This window comes from Pongo abelii, chromosome 11, assembly GCF_028885655.2.
Source record: "Pongo abelii isolate AG06213 chromosome 11, NHGRI_mPonAbe1-v2.0_pri, whole genome shotgun sequence".
NCBI lineage: Eukaryota > Metazoa > Chordata > Mammalia > Primates > Hominidae > Pongo > Pongo abelii.
The window spans coordinates 71435607-71461897 of NC_071996.2; the positions used below are offsets into that span (position 1 = coordinate 71435607).

At 37.8% G+C, this 26291-nt stretch overlaps 1 protein-coding gene across 8 annotated transcripts in view; it reads right to left on the reverse strand.

Moving 5' to 3' along the window:
• SPC25 (SPC25 component of NDC80 kinetochore complex) overlaps positions 1-26291 on the reverse strand; it is a 97672-nt gene that overhangs the window by 67552 nt on the left and 3829 nt on the right. For 3 of the 8 annotated variants that reach the window (XM_054549449.2, XM_054549447.2, XM_054549450.2), the window contains exons 4-6: positions 17263-17409; positions 16091-16195; positions 13613-13711 (exon numbers count right to left, since the gene is read on the reverse strand). In XM_054549449.2, coding sequence (XP_054405424.1) covers positions 13613-13711; positions 16091-16195; positions 17263-17409 — 351 coding nt within the window. Of the gene's footprint in view, positions 1-1633; positions 1753-1815; positions 1860-10904; positions 11578-12109; positions 12290-13612; positions 13712-16090; positions 16196-17262; positions 17410-26291 lie in introns of those variants that run through there. The other 5 variants (XM_054549446.2, XM_054549445.2, XM_054549448.2 and 2 more) reach the window with 5 other exon arrangements.

Here is a 26291-nt window from a genome sequence, read left to right on the forward strand (position 1 = left end):
GCCTGAAATCCCAGCACTTTGGGAGGCCGAAGTGGGTGGATCCTTTGGGCCCAAGAGTTTGAGACCAGACTGGGCAACATGGCAAAACCCCATCTCTATAAAAAATACAAAAATTAGCCAGGTGTGGTGGTGCATGCCTGTAGTCCTAACTACTCAGGACTCCAGCCTGCGCGACAAAGTGAGACCCTGTCTCAAAAAATAGCAAAGCCATCTTTAACTTCCAAAAATGTCCAAACACCTTAGCAACATGCCTGCAGATATTGCTGAACAAGCCACCTCTTTTTTGAAGTGCAGTTTTGATTCCCCATCAAATAATTTTCTGTTGAGTCTTGATAATGTGTTCAACATTAATAAGTATTTATTAAGCTTCTTCTATGTCCCAGACACTGCTAGGTGAGAGAGCTAAATGCCGCCATGGTACACAAATTCAAATGTAACTAATTATGTGTGTACAGGATTTTCTGAATTGAAAAAATAACCAACACTTTCTAATTCTCATTAGCTTGGAAATTGAAACTTTAGATCTATTAGTAGAACACTGTAGTAGATTTTGTGCTGATTCATTTTTTTAACTTAATTTGTTATCGAGTTTAATTTTAGAGACCTGTACCATTTTATTACAAAATGTGGAACAGATGAGTGACCCCATTTGGATTCCATTTCAATCAGTGTTACTTATATTTGTGCCTATATTTTCCCACTTAAGAAAATATCTTATCTGTGTATCTTGTGCTTTATTTCCACATTAGGAAGATTTTAAATGTTTAAAATTATTACATTTTTATGACACATCTTAAACATAATGCATAAAAAAGCAAGTATACAAAGATAGCTGTTTGCCTTTTATATGTATTATTAATCAGCTCAAGTGTAATTTTCATAATGCATCAACTTTAAAATGTAAGTTAATATATTAGTATCAGCTCCAAAATATCCCTAGGTGGGTATATAGTAAACTTCAAAACTTAAGTTTTGTTTTTGTTTTGCTTTAAAGAGATAGGGTCTTTCTCTGTCACCTAGGCTGGAGCTCACTGCTGAGCTCAAGCGATCCTTCCACCTCTATCTTGCAAGTAGTTGGCACTATAGGCACGTACCACCATGCCCGGCTAATTAAATTCCTTTTAGAGATGGGGTCTGGCTTTGTTGCCCAGGCCAGTCTTGAACTCCTGGCCTCTTCAGTCTTCCAAAGTGCTAGGATTACAGGCATTAAGTCACCGTGCTCAGCCTAAGGCTTTTACATTTGCTTGAAGAGATTAAAAACTTATGCACAAGTTAATAGCCCTCTCACACACCATTCCAAAAAGACCTGGGTTGATGACTGCAGTCTACATCCCTAGTGACTGTTCTCAATGAGCCAGTGGGGTTTTAAACACCTCATACTCTGCTCACTGTTTCCCTGAGAGCTGCAGCTCTTTTGCCACTTTAGTGAGTCTATTTCCTAAGGATCCAGACAAAGCAGAGTCCTCCTCTGCTTTCAAGACAATTTAGTTTTTTTCTTAATCATTACACTTCTACAGAAACAACAAAACTTGAATTATATTATCCAAGTTCAAATTTGTTTAGAATCTTTAAGAACTTTGTTTTTGCATACTTTCCCTGTAATATAGTACAGAAAGGCAATAAGGCATCATCTAGATCTAGGTGAAACTCATGGATTCAGTTGCCAGTTTGTCATCTGGGTTTGAATCTCAGCTCTAACACTTACCAGCAGTGTCTTGAAGTCATTTAAACTCTGTACGTTGTATTCCTTATCTGTAGAACAAAAATGTCAATAGTATCTACCTCACATGTTGTTGTGAGAATGTAAATGAGTAGATGGAGGTAAAGGGCTTAGAACAGTGCTGGGCATGTAGGAAGTGCTAAAAAAAAAAAAAAAAAGTATTAATCATTATTTTAAGATGGCCAGCTTACCAGGCTTGTCAGAATAATCCCCAATCTTGGAATGAATCAACTTCCCTGTTGAGAAAACAAATCTGTCTAATGTTCTATGGCCCAAGGCCCTCTGTTTATAATAATGCATTTTTCTTTGTACATTTGACTTTGGATTCCAGTAGCAAAGCTGGTTCCTACGTTTTGTTTTGAGACGGAGTCTCGCTTTGCCATCCAGGCTGGAGTGCAGCGGCACAATCTTGGCTCACTGCAACCTCCACCTCCTGGGTTCAAGCGATTCTCCTGCCTCAGCCTCCTGAGTAGCTGGGATTACAGGTGCCCGCCACCACACCCAACTAATTTTTCTATTTTTAATAGAGACGGGGTTTCACCATGTTGGTCAGGCTGGTCTCAAACTCCTGACCTCGTGATCCACCTGCCTCGGCCTCCCAAAGTGCTGGGATTACAGCTGTGAGCCACTGCGCCTGGTCATTCCTATGTTATCCTCTTGTGAATTTCCTGCTATGGAATCTCATTCTCAGATCTTGACCCCATTCCACCCACCAGTTAGAAGTGAAGAATGGCTGTTCCTTGAGGAAAAATGGACCCTAAGTGGGGATCTACCCATTTCTTCTGTCATCCCCAGTTCTCATTTCTCCAACTTGCAGGTGAAAGAGATCCTTCAGAATTTCTTCTTGCTTCGGCAACCTGGCTCAATGCCTAGTGCCTTCTTACTGTATGGTTCAAAATATTATGTCATCGAGTTTGCAGTATGAGATATGATCTTTCTTTAGTCTTCTTTGAGACAAGGCCTTCCCTCAAGTTTTGTTATATTTGTTCACTGTAGATATATTTCAAGTGGAGAAATTCAGTCAACACATACGCACTGTAGGTAGTCATGTAATGTTTTTAATGCCAAACATCTAAGCTGTCTTTCCCTTTGTAGAACTATAACATCCCCACTCTTAGCCCAGTTATTGAGGTTAATGTGCCTTTATAGCTGGGTTTCAGGGGGAATCTAGTATAACCCAATGCATGTATTTTAGCTCCTTGATCACCTGTACTAACTTACAGGAACCGGATGAGTTTGAAATTGCTGTGGTCTACCACAAAGAGCCTCAATCCAGAAGAAACAGATCCTGCTGATAGAATTTGAGCTCCAAATCAAGCTAGGTTCACAAAAACCGAAGTTGGGTTTTGATATGGTTTTTTATGTTCATTTAAATACGTTTATAAAAAGTAAGGCCAGATGTGAAAGTCTGCCTAGGAAAAACTGGAGTTTGCTTATTGTACTCTCTCTGTTAAAATACTCCCTTCAGACAAGCCCATGCTGAAATAGGATATGTCTATTGTTAGTAGCACCCATTCCAATCACCAGGGCAGTTTATTAGCCTTTTATCTCTACAGAGAAAATACCAATCAATGGTCCCTAAAAGCTGGTCTACACACTGGCATGTGTCAGTGATAACATCTCCACCAGGCCATAGCATTCTTCTCAGATAAGTTCTACTACTATATGCCAATGAGCAAAGCCTTGAGCCAAGTCCTAGGTATGAGCAGTGTTAGGGTTCAGAACATGATACTCCAAAGTATGGTGCTTTAGCATGCTGAGTACTTTGAACTAAGAGAGATTAGAAGGCTTCAGAAGCAGCCTCAGAACCAAGGTCTCTGACCTTTTACTGCCTTCCTGCTTCTTGCTCCCCTCTTCTCCAAAGTAAGCCGTAAAACCTAGAAATATTATTCCATCTTTCCCCGCCCTTTCTATGTCGTAAGACCCTCCTTCGATAAGGGTCCTGCCCCATGCCCAGGAAGAAGGAAAGCTACACAGAAAGACCAAGAAAGACCTGAACAGACAGGCCTTGTGGGTTTCTTCAGTTTATTCCCACTACATCGCACCTGTTTGTCCAATCACGTTTCTACATGGCTGTCTATTCTTCCATTCTTTGTCAAACATAAGCATAAAAACAGACAGTTTTACCTGCATATTTGAGTTTTCATTTCTGAAGCCTCCCATGTCACATAAAACTTAGATTAAATAAATTTATGGTGTTTTTCTCTTGTTAATCTGTCTTTTGCTATAGGAGTGTTGGCTATGACCCTTACGATGGATGAGGAAAGGTATCACATTTTTCTGCCTCTACAGCAGCCACTGAGAGAGGCTGCTCTGAAACTCCCTTCCTACTCTCACTAACAGGGCAACAAGTGTGAATTTTCCCCCAGACTACTCAGGGAGAAGGCAAGAGAAGCAACTGAAGGCATGGAAGCCATTGTTCTATAGCTTTTAGGTGTGCTCAAGATATACTGAAACAGTATTATGTAGCTTTCACTATAGCTAGCATACTTAAATGCCATCAAACTTACACAGAAAAGATGACGACAAAAAAAAAAAGTCCTAGAAAAAGTTGACGTTTGAACTCTAGTCTATGGTAAACAGATTCCCAAGATGACAAACTTATATCCGGACCACAATTAAATGGCAAACATTACAAAATGGAAACTGTTTATAAATTTCTACATTTAGATTTTCAAAAATATATCCTAGTAAAATGCTGCCAACTTTCTTCTGATGTGAAGGACTGTCCTTTATTCTAATTATAGATCTCTCTTGGTGTAAGGTAAAAATATTCTTTCTTTTTTGACATTAGGTTGATAGTAAGATAGTAGAGTTTATTTTGCCCAGTACATATTAAAAACTGTCAACCTTAGGTTGGGCCCATCCTTTTAATTTTTTAATATTGAGTCCATATTAAGTGGTCCAAAAGCTTGGAGACCACTGAAACACAGTGCAGGTTGAACAAATTTCCATTCCCAGTGCCCGCCATAAGTTAGTCATGCCTGACATTTACAGAAAAAAAAAAAAAAAAAGTAGTAAACTAATTATCTTTCATTAATTAAACGAACACATTTTAGTTTACATGTTTCCCTAAGATTTTAATTAAAATACAGTACTTCTCCCTTACCTGTGGGGGATGTTACAAGACCTCCAGTAGATGTCTGAAAGCTTAGATAGTGCTAAATCTGATATAGACTATTTTTTCTCCATACATAAATATCTATGATAAAACTTTATTTACAAATTAGGCACAGTAAGAGATTAACAACAATAAGTAATAGAATAGAATAATTATAACATACAGTAACAAAAGTTATGTATATGAAATGTTTCTTTCTCTCAAAATATCTTGTCCTGCAGTCTACTCATTTAATATTTTTGGATCACAGTTGACTGTGGGTAACTGAAACTGTGGAAAGCAAAACTGCAGATAAGGATGGACTACTGTGATTGAAAGAAGTATGCCACACAGAATGTTACAAAAATACCAAAGAATTACAGGCAGATAGCCGATGAGAATTCTTTTAAAAAGAGTTACAGGTGGAGCCAAGATGGCCAACTAGGAACAGCTCCAATCTACAGCTCCCAGAGTGAGCGACGCAGAAGACGGGTGATTTCTGCATTTCCAACTGAGGTACCAGGTTCATCTCACTGGGGAGTGCCGGACAGTGAGTGCAGCGCACCGTGCGTGAGCCGAAGCAGGGCGAGGCATCGCCTCACCCAGGAAGCACAAGGGGTCAGGGAATTCCCTTTCCTAGTCAAAGAAAGGGGTGACAGACGGCATCTGGAAAATCAGGTCACGCCCACCCTAATACTGTGCTTTTCCAACGGGCTTATCAAACGGCACACCAGGAGATTATATCCCGCACCTGGCTCAGAGGGTCCTACGCCCACGGAGCCTCGCTCATTGCTAGCACGGCAGTCTGAGATCAAACTGCAAGGTGGCAGCGAGGCTGGGGAAGGGGCGCACGCCATTACTCAGGCTTCAGTAGGTAAACAAAGCTGCCAGGAAGCTCAAACTGGGTGGAGCCCACCACAGCTCAAGGAGGCTTGTCTGCCTCTGTAGGCTCCACCTCCGGGGGCAGGGCACAGACAAACAAAAGACAGCAATAACCTCAGCAGACTTAAATGTCCCTGTCTGACAGCTTTGAAGAGAGTAGTGGTTCTCCCAGCACGCAGCTTGAGATCTGAGAACGGGCAGACTGCCTCAAGTGGGTCCCTGACCCCCGAGTAGCCTAACTGGAAGGCACCCCCAAGTAGGGTCAGACTGACACCTCACACGGCCAGGTACTCCTCTGAGACAAAACTTCCAGAGGAACAATCAGGCAGCAGCATTTGCGGTTCACCAATATCTGCTGTTCTGCAGCCACTGCTGCTGATACCCAGGCAAACAGGGTCTGGAGTGGACCTCCAGTAAACTCCAACAGACCTGCAGCTGAGGGTCCTGACTGTTAGAAGGAAAACTAAGAAACAGAAAGCACATCCACACCAAAAACCCATCTGTACGTCACCATCATCAAAGACCAAAGGCAGATAAAACCACAAAGATGGGGAAAAAACAGAGCAGAAAAACTGGAAACTCTACAAATCAGAGCGCCTCTCCTCATCCAAAGAAACGCAGCTCCTCACCAGCAACGGAACAAAGCTGGATAGAGAATGACTTTGATGAGTTGAGAGAGGAAGGCTTCAGAATATCAAACCACTCCAAGCTAAAGGAGGAAGTTCGAACCAATGGCAAAGAAGTTAAAAACTTTGAAAAAAAATTAGACGAATGGATAACTAGAATAACCAATGCAGAGAAGTCCTTAAAGGACCTGATGGAGCTGAAAACCACGGCACAAGAACTACATGACGAATGCACAAGCCTCAGTAACCGATGCAATCAACTGGAAGAAAGGGTATCAGCGATGGAAGACAACATGAATGAAATGAAGCGAGAAGAGAAGTTTAGAGAAAAAAGAATAAAAAAAACGAACAAAGCCTCCAAGAAATATGGGACTATGTGAAAAGACCAAATCTACGTCTAATTGGTGTACCCGAAAGTGACGGGGAGTATGGAACCAAGTTGGAAAACACTCTGCAGGATATTATCCAGGAGAACTTCCCCAATCTAGCAAGGCAGGCCAACATTCAGATTCAGGAAATACAGAGAACGCCACAAAGATACTCCTTGAGAAGAGCAACTCCAACACACATAATTGTCAGATTCACCAAAGTTGAAATGAAGGAAAAAATGTTAAGGGCAGCCAGAGAGAAAGGTCGGGTTACCCACAAAGGAAAGCCCATCAGACTAACAACTGACCTCTCAGCAGAAACTCTACAAGCCAGAAGAGAGTGGGGGCCAATATTCAACATTCTTAAAGAAAAGAATTTTCAACCCAGAATTTCATATCCAGCCAAACTAAGCTTCATAAGTGAAGGAGAAATAAAATCCTTTACAGACAAGCAAATGCTGAGAGATTTCGTCACCACCAGGCCTGCCCTAAAAGAGCTCCTGAAGGAAGCAATAAACATGGAAAGGAACAACCAGTACCAGCCACTGCAAAAACATGCCAAATTGTAAAGACCATCAAGGCTAGGAAGAAACTGCATCAACTAACGAGCAAAATAACCAGCTAACATCATAATGACAGGATCAAATTCACACATAACAATATTAACCTTAAATGTAAATGGGCTAAATGCTGCAATTAAAAGACACAGACTGGCAAATTGGATAAAGAGTCAAGACCCATGAGTGTGCTGTATTCAGGAAACCCATCTCATGTGCAGAGACACATATAGGCTCAAAATAAAGGGATGGAGGAAGATCTACCAAGCAAATGGAAAACAAAAAAAGGCAGGAGTTGCAATACTAGTCTCTGATAAAACAGACGTTAAACCAACAAAGATCAAGAGAGACAAAGAAGGCCATTACATAATGGTAAAGAGATCAATTCAACAAGAAGAGCTAACTATCCTAAATATATATGCACCCAATACAGGAGCACCCAGATTCATAAAGCAAGTCCTTAGTGACCTACAAAGAGACTTACACTCCCACACAATAATAATGGGAGACTTTAACACCCCACTGTCAACATTAGACAGACCAACAAGACAGAAAGTTAACAAGGATACCCAGGAATTGAACTCAGCTCTGCACCAAGCAGACCCAATAGACATCAACAGAACTCTCCATCCCAAATCAACAGAATATACATTTTTTTCAGCACCACACCACACCTATTCCAAAATTGACCACATAGTTGGAAGTAAAGCACTCCTCAGCAAATGTGAAAGAACAGAAATTATAACAAACTGTCTCTCAGACCACAGGGCAATCAAACTAGAATGCAGGATTAAGAAACTCACTCAAAACCACTCAACTACATGGAAACTGAACAACCTGCTCCTGAATGACTACTGGGTACATAACGAAATGAAGGCAGAAATAAAGATGTTCTTTGAAACCAACGACAACAAAGACACAACATACAAGAATCTCTGGGACACATTCAAAGCAGTGTGTAGAGGGAAATTTATAGCACTAAATGCCCACAAGAGAAAGCAGGAAAGATCTAAAATTGACACCCTAACATCACAATTAAAAGAACTAGAGAAGCAAGAGCAAACACATTCAAAAGCTAGCAGAAGGCAAGAAATAACTAAGATGAGAGCAGAATTGAAGGAAATAGAGACACAAAAAACCCTTCAAAAAATCAATGAATCCAGGAGCTGGTTTTTTGAAAAGATCAACAAAATTGATAGACCGCTAGCAAGACTAATAAAGAAGAAAAGAGAGAAGAATCAAATAGATGCAATAAAAAATGACAAAGGGGATATCACCACTGATCCCACAGAAACAAACTACCATCAGAGAATACTATAAACACCTCTACGCAAATAAACTAGAATATCTAGAAGAAATGGATAAATTCCTTGACACATTTACTCTCCAAGACTAAACCAGGAAGAAGTTGAATCTCTGAATAGACCAATAACAGGATCTGAAATTGAGGCAATAATTAATAGCTTACAAACCAAAAAAAGTCCAGGACCAGATGGATTCACAGCCGAATTCTACCAGAAGTACAAGGAGGAGCTGGTACCATTCCTTCTGAAACTATTCCAATCAACAGAAAAAGAGGGAATCCTCCCTAACTCATTTTATGAGGCCAGCATCATCCTGATACCTGGCAGAGACACAACCAAAAAAGAGAATTTTAGACCAATATCCTTGATGAACATTGATGCAAAAATCCTCAATAAAATACTGGCAAACCAAATCCAGCAACACATCAAAAAGCTTATCCACCATGATCAAGTGGGCTTCATCCCTGGGATGCAAGGCTGGTTCAACATATGAAAATCAATAAACGTAATCCAGCATATAAACAGAACCAAAGACAAAAAACACATGATTATCTCAATAGATGCAGAAAAGGCCTTTGACAAAATTCAACAACTCTTCATGCTAAAAACTCTCAATAAATTAGGTATTGATGGGACGTATCTCAAAATAATAAGAGCTATCTATGACAAACCCACAGCCAATATCATACTGAATGGGCAAAAACTGGAAGCATTCCCTTTGAAAACGGGCACAAGACAGGGATGCCGTCTCTCACCACTCCTATTCAACATAGTGTTAGAAGTTCTGGCCAGGGCAATCAGGCAGGAGAAGGAAATAAAGGGCATTCAATTAGGAAAAGAGGAAATCAAATTGTCACTGTTTGCAGATGACACGATTGTATATCTAGAAAACCCCACTGTCTCAGCCCAAAATCTCCTTAAGCTGATAAGCAACTTCAGCAAAGTCTCAGAATACAAAATCAATGTGCAAAAATCACAAGCATTCTTATACACCAATAACAGACAGAGAGCCAAATCATGAGTGAACTCCCATTCACAATTGCTTCAAAGAGAATAAAATATCTAGGAATCCAACTTACAAGGGATGGGAAGGACCTCTTCAAGGAGAACTACAAACCGCTGCTCAGCAAAATAAAAGAAGACACAAACAAACGAAAGAACAATCCATGCTCATGGATACGAAGAATCAATTGTGAAAATGGCCATACTGCCCAAGGTAATTTATAGATTCAACGCCATCCCCATCAAGCTACCAATGACTTTCTTCACAGAATTGGAAAAAACTACTTCAAAGTTTATATGGAACCAAAAAAGAGCCTGCATTGCCAAGTCAATCCTAAGCCAAAAGAACGAAGCTGGGGGCGTCACGCTATCTGACTTCAAACTAACCTACAAGGCTACAGTAACCAAAACAGCATGGTACTGGTACCAAAACAGAGATATAGATCAATAGAACATAACAGAGCCCTCAGAAATAATGCCACATATCTACAACCATCTGATCTTTGACAAACCTGACAAAAACAAGCAATGGGGAAAGGATTCCCTATTTAATAAATGGTGCTGGGAAAACTGGCTAGCCATATGTAGAAAGCTAAAACTGGATCCCTTCCTTACACCTTATACGAAAATTAATTCAAGATGGATTAAAGACTTACATGTTAGAGCTAAAACCATAAAAACCCTAGAAGAAAACCTAGGCAATACCATTCAGGACATAGGCATGGGCAAGGATTTCATGTCTAAAACACCAAAAGCAATGGCAACAAAAGCCAAAATTGACAAATGGGATCTAATTAAACTAAAGAGCTTCTGCACAGCAAAAGAAACCACCATCAGAGTGAACAGGCAACCTACAGAATGGGAGAAAATTTTTGTAACCTACTCATCTGACAAAGGGCTAATATCCAGAATCTACAATAAACTCAAACAAATTTACAAGAAAAAAACAAACAACCCCATCAAAAAGTGGGCGAAGGATATGAACAGACACTTATCTAAACAAGACATTTATGCAGCCAAAAAACACAGGAAAAAATGCTCACCATCACTGGCCATCAGAGAAATGCAAATCAAAACCACAATGAGATACCATCACATACCAGTTAGAATGGCGATCATTAAAAAGTCAGGAAACAACAGGTGCTGGAGAAATAGGAACACTTTTTCTCCACAACAGATGTGGAGAAATAGGAACACTTTTACACTGTTGGTGGGACTGTAAACTAGTTCAACCATTGTGGAAGACAGTGTGGCGATTCCTCAGGGATCTAGAACTAGAAATACCATTTGACCCAGCCATCCCATTACTGGGTATACACCCAAAGGATTATAAATCATGCTGCTATAAAGACACATGCAGACGTATGTTTATTGTGGCACTACTCACAATAGCAAAGACTTGGAACCAACCCAAATGTCCAACAATGATAGACTGGATTAAGAAAATGTGGCACATATACACCATGGAATACTATGCAGCCATAAAAAATTATGAGTTCATGTCCTTTGTAGGGACATGGATGAAGTTGGAAACCATCATTCTCAGCAAACTGTCGCAAGGACAAAAAACCAAACACTGCATGTTCTCACTCATAGGTGGGAATTGAACAATGAGAACACATGGACACAGGAAGGGGAACATCACACACTGGGGACTGTTGTGGGGTGGGGGGAGGTGGGAGGGATAGCATTAGGAGATATACCTAATGCTAAATGACAAGTTAATGGATGCAGCACACCAACATGGCACATGTATACATATGTAACAAACCTGCATGTTGCGCACATGTACCCTAAAACTTAAAGTATAATAATAATAAAAAAAGAAAGAAAGAAAAAAAGATACAAAATAGAGAAGAAAAACAAACCGTTTTTATATACACTATTTGTATGTTAATTATAAACCGTGGCAGTAAAAGCTTTCCGAACATTGGCAAGAAAAGCTGAAAAATTGTTGGTCTTCCTTACATTCTCTTGAAATTCTGCTAGGCCCTCAAGATGAGGGGCACTATCTGACACTAGAAAAAAAAAAATCAAAGACAATTAGAATGAGATTATTTTATGGCAGAGAAGTATTTCTAATTTAGATGCTCTCATCTGGTTTGAATGTCAATTCCATCTTAATGAAATTCTTTGAGCAAAAAAGGATACACTTGATTTTCCTATGCCAACTATCTTTTGGACCTTTCCTTCGTTTAATCTCTAAATATTCAAATCTTAAGTACTATAATCTTGCTTTAAATTTAAACAGATGGCACTCAAGAATTGAAGAGTTTAGTGATGCAGAATGATCATGCCCATCATCTTAAACTTATATATTTTGTTTTAACTATTTAAAGTTTTTTTTAAAACTGTTAAGTCATTTTTGTCTGCAAAACTTTGGTTTGACTGACTTTTCATTTCTGACCACTGGATTAAAAAAAAAAAAAAAAAAGAACAATTTTCTTTTTTTTTTGAGACAGACTCTTGATTTGTCACCAAGCCTGGAAGTACAGTGGTGTGATCTCAGCTCACTGCAAACTCTGCCTCCTGGCTTCAAGCAGTTCTTTTGCCTCAGCTTTCTGAGTAGCTGGGATTATAGGTAACATATCCAGCTAACCTTTGTATTTTTAGTAGAGGCAGGGTTTCGCCATGTTACCCAGGCTGGTCTTGAATTCCTGACCTCAAGTGATCCGCCTGCCTCCGCTTCCCAAAGTGCTGGGATTACAGGTGTGAGCCACCATGCCCAGCCTGAAAAAAGAACAATTTTCAATGCCCAGCCTTAATAACTTACAATTATGAAAGAAATATCTAGAATTTTCCAAGTGAAATGGCAGGCATTAGAAAATGTGGTTGCTATTCCAACAGTGGTATTTACAGGGGCTATTAATCAAATGAGACTCAAAGTCACAAATAACAGTATTGTCCTTGTATGTAGTTGTACCAGCTGGTACACTGGGACAAGTCTCCAGTGAAGGTGGTCAAAGGAAAAGAAATTCACCCATTATCAGATTTCCAGCTCTCTGGTACAGATTGCTTAGGAAACAAGGTCCATGACCACAGCAGAGAAACAATGGCAAAGGACATCTGGTCCAAAATGTATCCTGTATATTCTATTTTAATATACTATCATGTACTATCAGATTATACCATAAGAGAATATCCAATTTAGAGAAAATCGAAAAGCTAGATAAGAGGTTTTTGGGGCTTGCTTTTAAAAATCTAGCACTAATTAGATTGGAAGATATTTATCGAGAGAGAAAAAAAACCCAAACATCTGTATAAGAATCAGATTGTCAAAATATAAATTCCCCAGGAATAGGAACTGAGTCACCAGGGCACAGCGCTGTGCCAGCTCAGCAGTTCACCTGAGTGTCTGTCAGCTACAAAGGCTTTAAGATGATAGCACAGGTGTAATGAGCTGAGAACGATTTTTATGAATTCCAATAAATGAAGGATTACTTCTACAGGGGCATTAGAAGAATAAACAAGAGATAAATATATTTCTATTCTCTTCTTGTTCACATTATTATTAATGATATATATTCCTTATAAATCAAAGGCCTTTTGGCCAGCTGTAGAATCAGTAACTAACCTTTATTATCAATGTGTGAGATTTTGAGGATGAAATAGTTTTTCAAAAATGTATTTTTGGGAAAATAAATTGTTAAATTCTGATGACTTCACATTTGATTTTAAAATCATCTACCTGGATAAATTCTAATATTCACATTTAAGCAGCCATAGTCTTTAAAGCTTCAGTTTTTAAAAAAGTTATCTAAAAGGACAATTCATATTTGCACATGAACGCAGTGATCTTTGTTTTTAGATTGTTCAGACACTGTGGCACTGTGCCATCCTGAAGAGATGCTACTTATTAAGGATCCTAGATAATATCTATAAATCAAGACTATATTCACTTCCTTTAGAAGACTATACTCCAAGAAGCAAGACTGAAAAAGGAAGCAATAGAGTCTGGAGCTATTACTTTCCTCCATATTACTTTATATGCTGATTGAAATAACATTTTGGAATGCCAATCTTAAATACCAGTTAGGAGATATTAGTACATACCTTCATAGTCCCTTGCTTCATTGAGATGCAAGGAAAACATAAATGGGCTCTCAGGATTCTTAGGGTCAATATTAGTGAATATAAACTGCAATTTCTCACCTGAAAAGAGATTAAACTACTTAGTGTGTCAAAGCTTTCAATGGAGATACCCTTTCTTACTCCATCTTTGATCAATATCTGCACTGCTAAGTATATACAGTCATGTAACCAACATTTCCAAATGCAGAAGTTACAAATTCGTTTTAAAATATAGTTTCAATATGACATCAAAAATACGGTCAACAAAAGAAAAACCAGATAAATTGGACTTTGTTAAAATTAAAAACTTTTGTCCTTTAAAGAACACTATCAAGAGAAGGAAAAGACAACCTAAAGAATGGGAGAAAATATTTGCAATCATTTATCTGATAAAGGTTGAATACATAGAATGTATTTAAAACTCCTACAACTAAAAACCACCCAATTCAATAATGGGCAAAAAATCTGAAAGGACATTTCTCCAAAGAATATATAAAAATGGCCATTAAGTACACGAAAAGATGCTCAACATCATTAGTCATTATGTAAATGTAAGCCGAAACTACAATGAGATACCATTTCATACCCAGTAGGATGGCAAATAAATAAATGGAAAATAACAGTGTTGGTGAGGATGTGGAGAAACTGGAACCCTAGTACATTGCTGGTAGAAATGTAAAATGGTACAGCCACTGTGAAAAACAGTTTGGCAGATCCTCAAAAAGTTTAAATATAGAATTACAATATGGCCCAGCAATTCCACTCCTAAGTATATAGCTGAAAGAATTGAAAACAGAGACTCAAGTAGATAACTGTATGCCGATGTTCATAGCAGCATTATTCATAGTAGCCAAAAAGTGAAAATAACCCAGTGCCCACCAACAGATGAATGGATATAGTACACACATACAATGGAACATTATTCAGCCATAAAATGGAATGAACTTGGCTGCTGCGGTCTTTTTTATGATTCACTAGGAGAACTCATAGGATTCACTCAGCAGCATATGGCCATACTCAGGGCTATGATTTATTACAGCAAAAGGATATAGCAAAATCAGCAAAGGGAAAAGGTACATGGAGTAAAGTCCAAGGAGAACCAGGCATAAGCTTCCAGAACCTCTAATGAGCTTCCTGGTAGACAACACTTCACATGTGTTGTCACAATTTGATGCTGAATGAATTAGCACATCCTGTTTGACTCTACTGGGTTAGGACTCTTGAAACCTTGTGCCAGGTTTCCTGTAGACTTTGCCCCACGTGCTATTGTTTCTTTGCTGATTCTGTTCTGTATCCTTTTGCTACAGTAAATCTTAGCTATGAATATGACTATATGCTAATTCCTTCTAGTGAATCACCAAACCTGAGAGTGATCTTGGGAAGCCCAGACACAACAGACATTGCCATACATTAGCGATGTACATGTGATATACATGCAACAGGCATCCAAATATTCATGTGTTTTAGCCTAGTAATTCCTCTCTGGGAAATAATTCTATGAAAAACCATACAAAGAAAATGGGAAGGTCTATGCTCACTGGTTTACAATAGTCCCCCTTTATCCACCAGGGAGAAATATGTTCCAAGACCCCAACAGATGCCTGAAACCATAGTACCAAACCCCATGTAAACAGATGCTCTTTGACTTACAATGGCATTATGTGCCAATAAACACATCGAAAGTCACAAACATTGTAAGGCAAAAATGCATTTAACACCCTGATAAACTGATTATAAAGTCAAAAAATTGTAAGTTGAACTATCATAAGTCAGGGACTGTCCATAGTATGTATTTTCCTATACATACATACCTATGATAAAGTTTAAGTTGTAAATTAGGCACAGAAAGAGATTAACAACAACTAATAATAAAACAGAACAATTACAACAACATACTATAATAAAAGTTATATGAATGTGGCTTCTCTCCCTCTCACAATATCTTATTGTACCATACTCATCCATTTAATATCATCAGACCACGGTTGAACATAGGTAACAGAAACCGTGAATAAGCGGGGATGACTGTATTTCTAAAACTGAAAAAACCGGCAGAATCCAAATGTTGGTAGAAGCAAAATATGTGTTAAACAATAGATAAATGGTTGAATAAATTATGCTATATTAATAGAATGAATTATTACATCACTATTTAAAAGTTACCATTATGAAGACTATAGCAACTGAGGAAATGCTCAGAATACAATGCTGATAGGAACAACAAAAATTATTTGCATGCTGACAATCATGCCAAAAATACATTTATTAAAATACCGAATGATAAATAACTACAGCATCAGTAGCTATGTTAGAATAATTTAAAAATTGTAATTTTTTCCTATTTTCTAGAAAGTTAATGTGGTCATTATTTTAGTTGAAAATATTTTTAAAATTTTCCTCTACTTAAGAAAAGATACAGTTTTCTAATCTCCTATATTTTATTTATATTAAAAAACTTACCATAAATTTTTCGAATTTCTAGTCCAAGTCGATCTTTATACAAGTCTGCAGATTTCTGCAGCCTTTTCAACCTCTCTGCATTCGCTTTATTAGCAGTAGAAATAGCTGTGATTAAAAAACACACACAATACTAAATGTTTTAAATAATAGTAAATTAATGCTCACTGAGTTAATTTGTTAAACTTAAAATCAACTATAAAATGATGCCAAGCCTATAAATCTGCTTCCATTTATTGTTCCTATATCTACCAGTTGGCTAAAAGAAGCTTCTGTTCATTCAAGTTGGAAGGAAAAACTGCTCAAGAAAATGTATACAGACAGTGAGAAGAATAAGCCTTGTCTTACTTTATTATGTAGTAGCATAAGTAAATAGGCCAGGGATTTGTATGGCTGGCATAGAAATAGACAGACTTCATTTATACTATTGTGCTTTTTTTCTAGATAACCAATTGCTTCAAGAGAAAATGTTCTCTTCCTTTAAGCATAACTATTTCTTATGAGAGGTCAGCCTTATTTCATGCTAGTTTAGTTTTTTCTTTTTTTTTTTTTAAGTTAGCACAATAGTCCCTAAATATACTTTAAAGTAGCAAAATAGTCCCTAAGTAATGAGAAAAATAATTTCACAATTTAGACTTGGATAAGAACTCCACAAGAAAAAGCATTTACAAAACAAACTTTGCTATTTTCAGATTCGAAGAATAGATTACCTAGTTTGTGAGCAAACAAGGCTCCTTTCTAAAAGATGCATTCATTTGAATATGAAAGTTGTTTATACATAAGAGATTTTGCAGCATAAAAAGCACGCTTAATATTACCTGGCAGAGAATGTATGGTCAATAAATCTTTGTTGCATAAAGTACACTATGGCTTGTCCAAAGCAAATTTTATTTAGGGACACCATTTCTCACTCTGCTTAATTAAAACCTCCTATCAATTTCATTATTACTGATTATATTAAAAATCACAAAAGAAGGTCCTTTAAGTAAGACAAAAGAAAATAAAACCCAGTTAGTTAATTTTAATGACATCTTGCAGAGATGAGTGGCTGGTTATGCCCTGAGGTACTGTAATCCATTTTTAGCAATGAACTGGAACAGGAAAGATGTACTTAATAAAGGTGAACCATCACCACTTTCCATTTTAGATCAGTATGTTTATAAGAGGAAACTTACTTTCCTTCTTCCTAGAATATTCTTCCTTAAGATCCTGGATATTTGCAGTCAGTACTTCCAATTCCTGTTTTTTGTCTTTTACTTCAGCAATCAATTTTAACAAGTTATCCTTTTTTTCTTGAATGAGCTTATTTTGCCTGCTGATCTCTGTAAGAAGCACAAGGTATTAGCTAGAATATGCTTGGCTCTCTGACATGTATCTAAGAAAAGGCCAAAGTTTACTGACTTTCATAAAGATTAATAAAGAATGTTTTGACTGATAAGCATTTTCTAATGATTCAAAATTACAAAAGACAAAAAAGAAAAAAAAATCCTAATCTATCCTTTCCTACTCATCTTTAAAAAAAATGACACAGAAAAGCTTCTTAAAATGAGAATACCAAATTAAACCAAGGAACAGAAAATCAAAAGATCATGACCCTTACAGCTCCCCACTCAAAATAAGCACAGAAACAAAAACTACCAACAAAGATAACTAAACTTTATTTTTTATTTTATTTTTATTTTTTTTTGAAACAGGGTCTTACTGTTGCCCAGGCTGGAATACAGTGGCACAATCACTACCCATTGCAGCCTCCCACCTTAGCATCCTGAGTACCTGGGACTACAGGCACACACTACATCACGCCTGGCTGATTTTTAAATTTTTTTGTCTCACTGTGTTGCACAGGCTAGTCTCAAACTGTTAGGTTCAAGCAATCATCCTACCTCAGCCTCTCAAAGTGCTGGGATTACCAGTGCAAGCCACCACGCCTGGCCAACAACCAAACCCTAGAAGATGGTTTTAAACAGTGCTTTGAGGAAAAGGCTCACTCTAATGCTATATAAATTATTCTGGAACATAAGCATAATTCTAAAGCTAAAATAAAAAATTAAAGATAGCACTGGCCCTCTACCCACAACTATATAAACTAATCTCACTTAAAAACATAGGTGCAAAGATGCTCAATAAAATATTAAGTTACATTAAAAATAATCCACTAAGAGCAAATATAGTTTATACTAAGGGTTTTATATAGTGAAGGTGTAATATTAGGAAAATCCATCACATGAATAAGAATTGAAGAGACGTTTCATATGAATTCAGCATCCACTCCTGACACTGATTCTTAAACTATAAATGGAAGGACATTTAACATGATAGAAACAAATCAAAAACCTTTCAAATCTCATAATATATATTTGGCATTTCCAAAAGGAATAAAATAGATGCCAGTTAGCACTGTTATTTAATATTTCCCTACAAGTTTCTGGCCAAGACAAGATATTTAGCTGGTAAAACTATAAGGAAAAAAAAAGAACTATTTTTCATTGTATGTAGACAATAGACATCTATCTAGAATACTCAGAAAAATCTACTGAAAACCTATCAGAATTTGTGGTACTACACACCAAAAAATCAACAGTTTTTGTACATAACACCAGTGATTGATACATAGATAAGAATAGATGTTTATACTAATATTAATAGCTGTAATAGTTGTTTTTGCTCTTTGTTTTTATTGGTTTTATTAGTTTTTGCTATTCTGTGCCATTTTTAAGTACTGGCATACGTTGGAGATATTGCAAGTTCTATTCCAGATCACTGTGATAAAGCAAATATTGCAATAAAGCAAGTCACACAAATGTTTTGGTTTCCCAGTACATAGAAAAGTTATTTTACACTATATTGTAGTCTATTAAGCGTGCAATAGCATTATGGCTAAAAAACAAACGTACATATCTTAATTAAAAATATTTTATTGCTAAAATATGCTAATAATCATCTGAGCCTTCAGCAAGTCCTAAACTTTTGCAGGGGGAGGGTCTTGCCTTGATGTTGGTGGCTGCTGACTGATCAGACTGGTAGTTGCAGAAGGTTGGGGTGGCTATGGCAATTTATTATAATAGGACAACAATAAAGTTTGCTGCATCAATCAACTCTTTCATGAAAGATTTCTCTGCAGCATACAATGGTGTTTGACAGCATTTACCCCTGGTAGAACTTCTTTCAAAATTGGAGTCAGTCTTCTCAAACCCTGCTGCTACTTTATCAACTAAGTTTATATAATAGTCTAAATCCTTTGTTGTCAGTTAAACAATGTTCACAGCATCTTCACCAGGAGTGGATTCCGTTCCATAAAACCACTTTCTTTGCTTATCCATAAGAAGCAACTCCTTATCCATTCAAGTTTTACCATGAGATGGCAGCAATTCGGTCACATCTTCAGGTTCCACTTCTAAATCTAGGTCTCTTGTGATTTCCACCACATCTGTAGTTACTTTCTCTCTCTATTCAAGTCTTGAACCTCTCAGTCATCCATGAGGGTTAAAATCAGCTTCTTCCAAGCTCTTGTTCATGTTGATATTTTGACCTCTTCCTGTGAATCATGAATGTTCTATGGCATCTAGAATGGTGAATCCTTTCTCTGGAAGGTTTTCAATTTATTTTGCCCAGATCCATCAGAGAAATCACTATTTGTGGTAGCTATAACCTTATTTCTTAAATAATGAGACATGAAAGTCAAAATTACCCCTTGATCCATGGGCTGCAGAATGGATGTTGTCTTAGCAGGCATGAAAACAACACTAATCTCCATCACTGCTCTTGGGTGACCAGATGCACTGTTAATGAGCAGAAATATTTTGAAAGGCATCTTTTTTCCTGAGCAGAAGGTCTCAACAGTGGGCCTAAAATATTCAGTAAACTATGCTATATACACATGTGCTGTCATCTAGGCTTTGCTATTCCATTTATGGAACATAGGCAGAGTAGATTTAGTATAATTCTTAAGGGCCCTAGGATTTGGGGAATGGCAAGTGAGCACTGGCTTCAACTTAAAGTCACCAGGTGCATTAGTCACTAAAAAGAGTCAGCCTGTCCTTTGAAGCTTCAAAGCAGGCCTTGACTTCTCTCTAGCTATGAAAGTCTTAGATGCCATCTTCTTCCAATAGAAAACTGCTTTTTCAACTACATCAAAAATCTGTTCTTTAATGATCTGTTCATTCAATGATCTTAGCTAGATAACTTGCTGTAGCTTCTACATTAGCACTTCTGCTTCATCTTGCATTTGTATTTTATGGAGGCAGCTGCTTTCCTTAAACCTCATGAACCAACTTCTGCTAGCTTCAAACTTTTCTTCTAAAACTTCCTCATCTTTCTCAAGCCTTCACAGAATTGAAGAGGGCTAGAGTCTTATCCTGAATTAGGCTTTTGCTTAAGGGAATGCTGTGGTTTGTTTGCTCTTCTATTAAGGCCACTAAAATTTTCTCTACATTAACAATAAGGCTGTTTCTCTTTCTTATCATTCGTGTGTTCACTGAATTAGCACTTTTGCTAATTGGCGCAAGAGGCCAAGCTTTCAGCCTATCTCAGCTTTTGACACACTTTCCCACTAAGTTTAATCATTTCTAGCTTTTGATTTAAAGTGAGAGACCTATGACTCCTTCTTTCAGTTGAACACTTAGAGGTCACTATAGGGTTATTAATTGGCCTAATTTCAATACTGGAGACTAGGGAGGGCCCAAGGAGAGGAAGAATGACAGGAATGGCTGGTCAGCGGAGCAGTCAGAAGTCATTCAACATTTATCCATTAAGTTTGTCATCTTATATGGGTGTCATTCATGGTGCTTAAAACAATTACAATAGTAACGTCAAAGATCACTGATCATAGAGCACCACAAGAAATATAATAATGACAAGTTTGAAATCTTGTGAGAATTACCAACATGTGACAGATATGAAGTCAGCACATGCTGATGGAAAAATGGTGCCCATAGACTTGACACATGGTTGCCATTAACCTTTAATTTGTAAAAATTGCAATATCTGTAAAGTGCAATAAAACAAGGTATCCATGTACCAAAATACTGGCCTTTTACATCTGTCTCACATATTGGCCAGCACCTCATTACTCCTTCTTGGCTTTAATCTCTCTACCTTCCCTTCCTTCCCCATGTCCCTGTCACTCTCTGTACAAGTTCTTCTTGCCCTAGCCCTCTTAAACACTCAGCTTCTGCAACTACCCATCCCTTTCTCACACACATGCTCAAAATAAAAACAACGATGCCTGTGCATAAACCTGGCCAAACCTCTGCTGGGAAAGGAGTAACCCAGGCAGGGCCACTTCTTCCTGTTTGTTGGAAGAAAGATACAACTGCTGCTACTTGGGGCCCATTGCACAGAGACGTGTCCCCAAAATGCCAATCAGGGGGCTAAACAAAGCAGGAAGGCACAAAAAGCATAAGAGCTCTAGGGCAGAGGCTAATGAGGTCAAATAAGCAGAGCCAGTAAAGCTCAAGTGGCGCTTTATAATGTGCTTATGAATTTTTGAATTAAAGATTTAATTTTACTAATACTTAAATGAAATCTAAACACTTTAAAATCAAATGCCAATTAATAATACCAGTAATCTAGAATTTTATCAAATAAACCAAACTATCTATACTGTCATTTAATTCCAGTATTATGATTACAAGTAAATATGTGCTCCAAGGATAAGTAATTTTTTTCTCAAAGTTAAACAAGTTAGTCCATCACTGAATTTATGAAGACTTTAAATACCATACATCTTCAAAAGAGAAATACACTATGATCTGTTTCCCAAACTGAAGTGAGCATGGAATTCTCAGTGCTTGAACAACATCTCTCAAGACAACATTCCTCAGGCAACAGGAAAATCTCGTTTACAGAGGTAACAAACAGAAAATTCAGAATCAACCTAGATCAAGAAATGTGTAGGCTCTGTTTGAAAAAAACTGCAAAGCTTGTCAGAGACAAATATTTGATCTGGATATATGAAGACATATTTTATGCTTCTAAATATTATAAAAGACATGCCAAACAAATGTTGGCACAGTTAGGAAGTTAATATGATAAATGAAATATCAAATCAATGTTCAAGAGGTAGATTATTCTCTAAACAGTGCTGAAATCCAAAATAAATTCTTTAGTCTTTTACTACTTTTTTAAAAGAAGAGGAAAAACACTCAGCAGTTCAGTAACTTGCCCAAAGCTGTATTTGCTAGGATGAAATAAATAATAAGGGCCAGGCGCAGTGGCTCATGCTTGTAATCCCTGTACTTTAGGAGGCTCAGGCGGGCGGATCATGAGGTCAGGAGATAGAGACCATCCTGGCCAACATGGTGAAACCCCGTCTCTACTAAAAATACAAAAATGAGCTGGGCGTGGTGGCGTGTGCCTCTAATTCCAGCTACTTGGGAGGCTGAGGCAGAATAGCTTGAACCAGGGAGTTGGAGGTTGCAGTGAACTGAGATTGCACCACTGCACTCCAGCCTGGCTACAGGGAGAGACCCTGTCTCAAAAATAAATAAATAAATAAACAAACAGACAGACTGCGTTCAAACTCAGGTCTTGACTTCAAAGGCAATGCTTTGCCCATTAAATTATCCTCCTCCAACAATGGGTTGCCATTTTAATCTCAAGAGGAAGACACAAATACAAATTCCTAAGAAAAAAACAGACAAAGGGATAAACAGATGAAACACAGAATGCAGATGGCTAATAGATATGAAAGACAATTTAACATCAGATTAATCACAGAAATGCAAGTAAAGCAGTAAGATTTCAATTTTCATTTATTACAACAATGTTTACAAAAATAACAACTAATGTTGAGAGGAATGCAAAATGCTAGGGTCCTTCTAGAAAATATTTTTGACTTTATAAAATAAAAGAGCCTTAAAAATATCCACCTCCTTTGACCCAGCAATTTCATTTTTACAAAGTTACCCTAGGGAAATAGGATATGTGCAAATATTTATATATAAAAATTCTTCTTCAGTATTTATAATGAAAAACTGAAAACATCTTCAATGGCTAACAAGCAAATGATTTTTAAAATATAGTATATCAGTAAGATGGAATGTATTTGCAAAATAATTTAGCATTGTGGGAAAATCTTCTCAAAGTTGAAAAAAAAGAGGATAGTTATATAGATACCATGAACATAATTACGTTAAAAATCTACATAGCTCATGAAAAACAAAAGTTAAAAAGTCGTTTTGTTAAATATGGTTCTCAACATTACAGGTGATTTTTTTGCTTACTTTTCTTTATGTTCTAAGAAAATGAACATGATCATATATTATGTCAAGTATAACTCAAAAATAAACATCTTACTAGAAAGAAAAATGCTACTGTTTAAAGAAAAAAATTAAGTAGAATTGTACTACACAAGAAATCCAGATTGAAAGTCAAAGGTCTCAACTCTGATCCAGCTCATCAGTTGTTACCCAAGGACCTTGGTCAAAATCACAACTTCGGAAACTCTTTTCCTCATTTGTAAAATGGGGATAACAGTGGCTACCCCATTCACTGGGGTTAGAGTATCCAGTAATAATAATATGAAAACTTTTAAACTAGTGACAGATAAATACCACATATGAGAATGTTTTTATTATAACATTTGAAGAACTGTGTGAATTTGTGGCCAATACAAATATAGGTGTCCTCGATGCTGTGTGACTATTTTTTTTTCTTTTTTTTTTTTTTGAGATGGAGTCTCACTGTGTCGCCAGGCTGCAGTGCAGTGGTGCAATCTCAGTTCACTGCAACCTCCGCCTCCCGGGTTCAAGTGATTCTCCTGCTTCAGCCCCAAGTAGCCAGGACTACAGGCACCCGCCACCACGCCCAGCTAATTTTTATATTTTTAGTGGAGATGGGGTTTCACCATGTTGGCCAGGATGGTCTTGATCTTTTGACCTCGTGATCCGCCTGCCTCGGCCTCCCAAAGTGCTAGGACTACAGGCGTGAACCACCGCACCTGGCCTGCTGTGTGACTATTATTACATGTGTACACAGCAGGCTGTCTTATTCCCAGGATCGACATTTCAAACTTTCACTCCTACACACCAGAGGAAACCTTCCTTGCATTTTCACTCCAATGCAGGTCAGTATAGTACAATGGAAAGAGCACAGACACAATCATTGCAATCCTAGATCCTCTATCTACCTCCAGACCTTAGGCAAGTTTCTTAACCTCAATGAGCTTCAATTTCCTCATCTGTAAAACAGGGATAATCTCTGTCTTAGACAGACTTCAGGATTTATAATAATTTAAAAGCCTGCCCATAGTAAATGCCTCTCACTTTCAATAGATGATCTTCCTTCTTGTGATAATTAGAATCTATGGCTCCAGAACTTCAGGCTATTTTGTTCTCTGCGGTATCTTCCTAGAAGATTACCTGGTATAGAGCAGTAACTCAACAAGTATTTGGTCAGTGAATGAATTCCCTCCATCTTTCTTGTTCCCAAAATAATATCTATCTCAATCTTTACCTTACTGGATCTACCTGTGACTTCCAGTGTTGACAACACCCTTTACTGTTTCTCTCCTCTTTTAGTTTTGGTGACCTTCTCTCTTACGTCCTCTGTTCTCCAATTACTAATTCTGTCTTTCCTGGTCCTTTCAATTTAACTCTCTCTCAAATTGGAGAGGAAATGTAATGCTCTGAAGATGAGTAAGGCTTCTGGAGTTAATCTGATGATCTGGGGCAAATCACAATCTCTCTGGGACTGTAATATCAGAAAAGTAGCAATAATAATAATAAATACCAACCCTGAAGAACTGTCATGAGGACTGAAGGAGATGGTCAACGTAAGGCATTTAGCACAGTACCTGGCACAGAGTAATGAGTAAATAAATATTATTACTAACCAAAGCTACCTTCTTTCACTCTACATATTCTTCCACATCTTCAACCCCCCAAATACACTAAAGACTCACAAATCCCTATCTTAAGCAAAGACCACTTTTCTGGCTGGCTTCCAGATGAATATATTCAGTGCCTATCAGGTATCGCCACCTGAAGACTTGCTGCACAATAAACTCAGCATATTCACCCAACATGTTTAAAATTGAACCCCTGTATGTTTCCTTCCCACCTATAAAAACATGCTCCTCCTTTCTTTCAATCCCTCACTTAGTAAATGCATCACCACTGATTCATACTCCATGTCAGAAGGAATCATCCTAGACCACAGCATACTCTCACCTTCAGGCCAACAGTCTTGAGTCTAACTCCTCAGACCTGTCACTGGTCCAAGCCATACTCATTATGTGCCTGTACTATTACACTAAATTTTTCCTTTAACTTGTCTCTTTATGGACAACAATCTCACTCCCCTCCTGTTTATTGTGCATGATTACTAGATTGTTTCTTCTGACATATAAATCCAATATCATTTTCCAGGTTGAAATCCTGTAGCAACTCTTTCTCTCCTGAAAAACAAAGTCTAATCCCCTTTGCACAACATGGAATGTCCATCATCTGGCCAACCAGTTCTTCCAGCCACTTCTCCACCACTCCCCATCCACAGTGTACTCCAGCCATCCCAGAACTTAACAAGCTCTCATGTTCCTGCCATATTCCATGTGCTGTTCCCTCTTCCTAGAATGCAATGCTGACTCTGTTGAACATCCCTAACCTTCCTTTATGTGATTTTCTCCAAAGTAGTGTGGTATAATCAGACTGTAGGTTCAAATCATATTTCTGTTCATTATCAGCTATCTGACCTTGAGAAAGTTGCTTAACCTCTCTGTGTTTATTTTGTCATAAAAATCTAACATGTAAGACTAAAAGCAATATCTATACCTCTTAGGGTTGTTGTGAGGATTCATGAGTCAATATATGCAAAGAGCTTAGAACAGGGCCTAGCACATGGTATACAAGGTAATGGTTAGCTATTAAATGTCCTGCATTCCTCACTGGAAGAATCAAATCCTCCAGATTCTATCTTCACACAGCATCTATTACATTATTCTAACAACTAATACAATCTTTTTTTTTTTTTTTTTTGGAGACAGGGTCTCACTCTGTTGCCCAGGCTGGAGTGTAGTGGCATGATCACAGCTCACTGTAACCTCAATCTCCTGGGCTCAAGCGATCCTCCTGCCTCAGCCTCCCGAGTAGCTGGAACTACACGTGTCCGCCACCACACCTGGCTAATTTTTCATTGAGACAAGTTCTCACTATATTGCCCAGGCTGGTCTTGAACTCCTGGGCTCAGGCAATCCTCCTACCTCGGC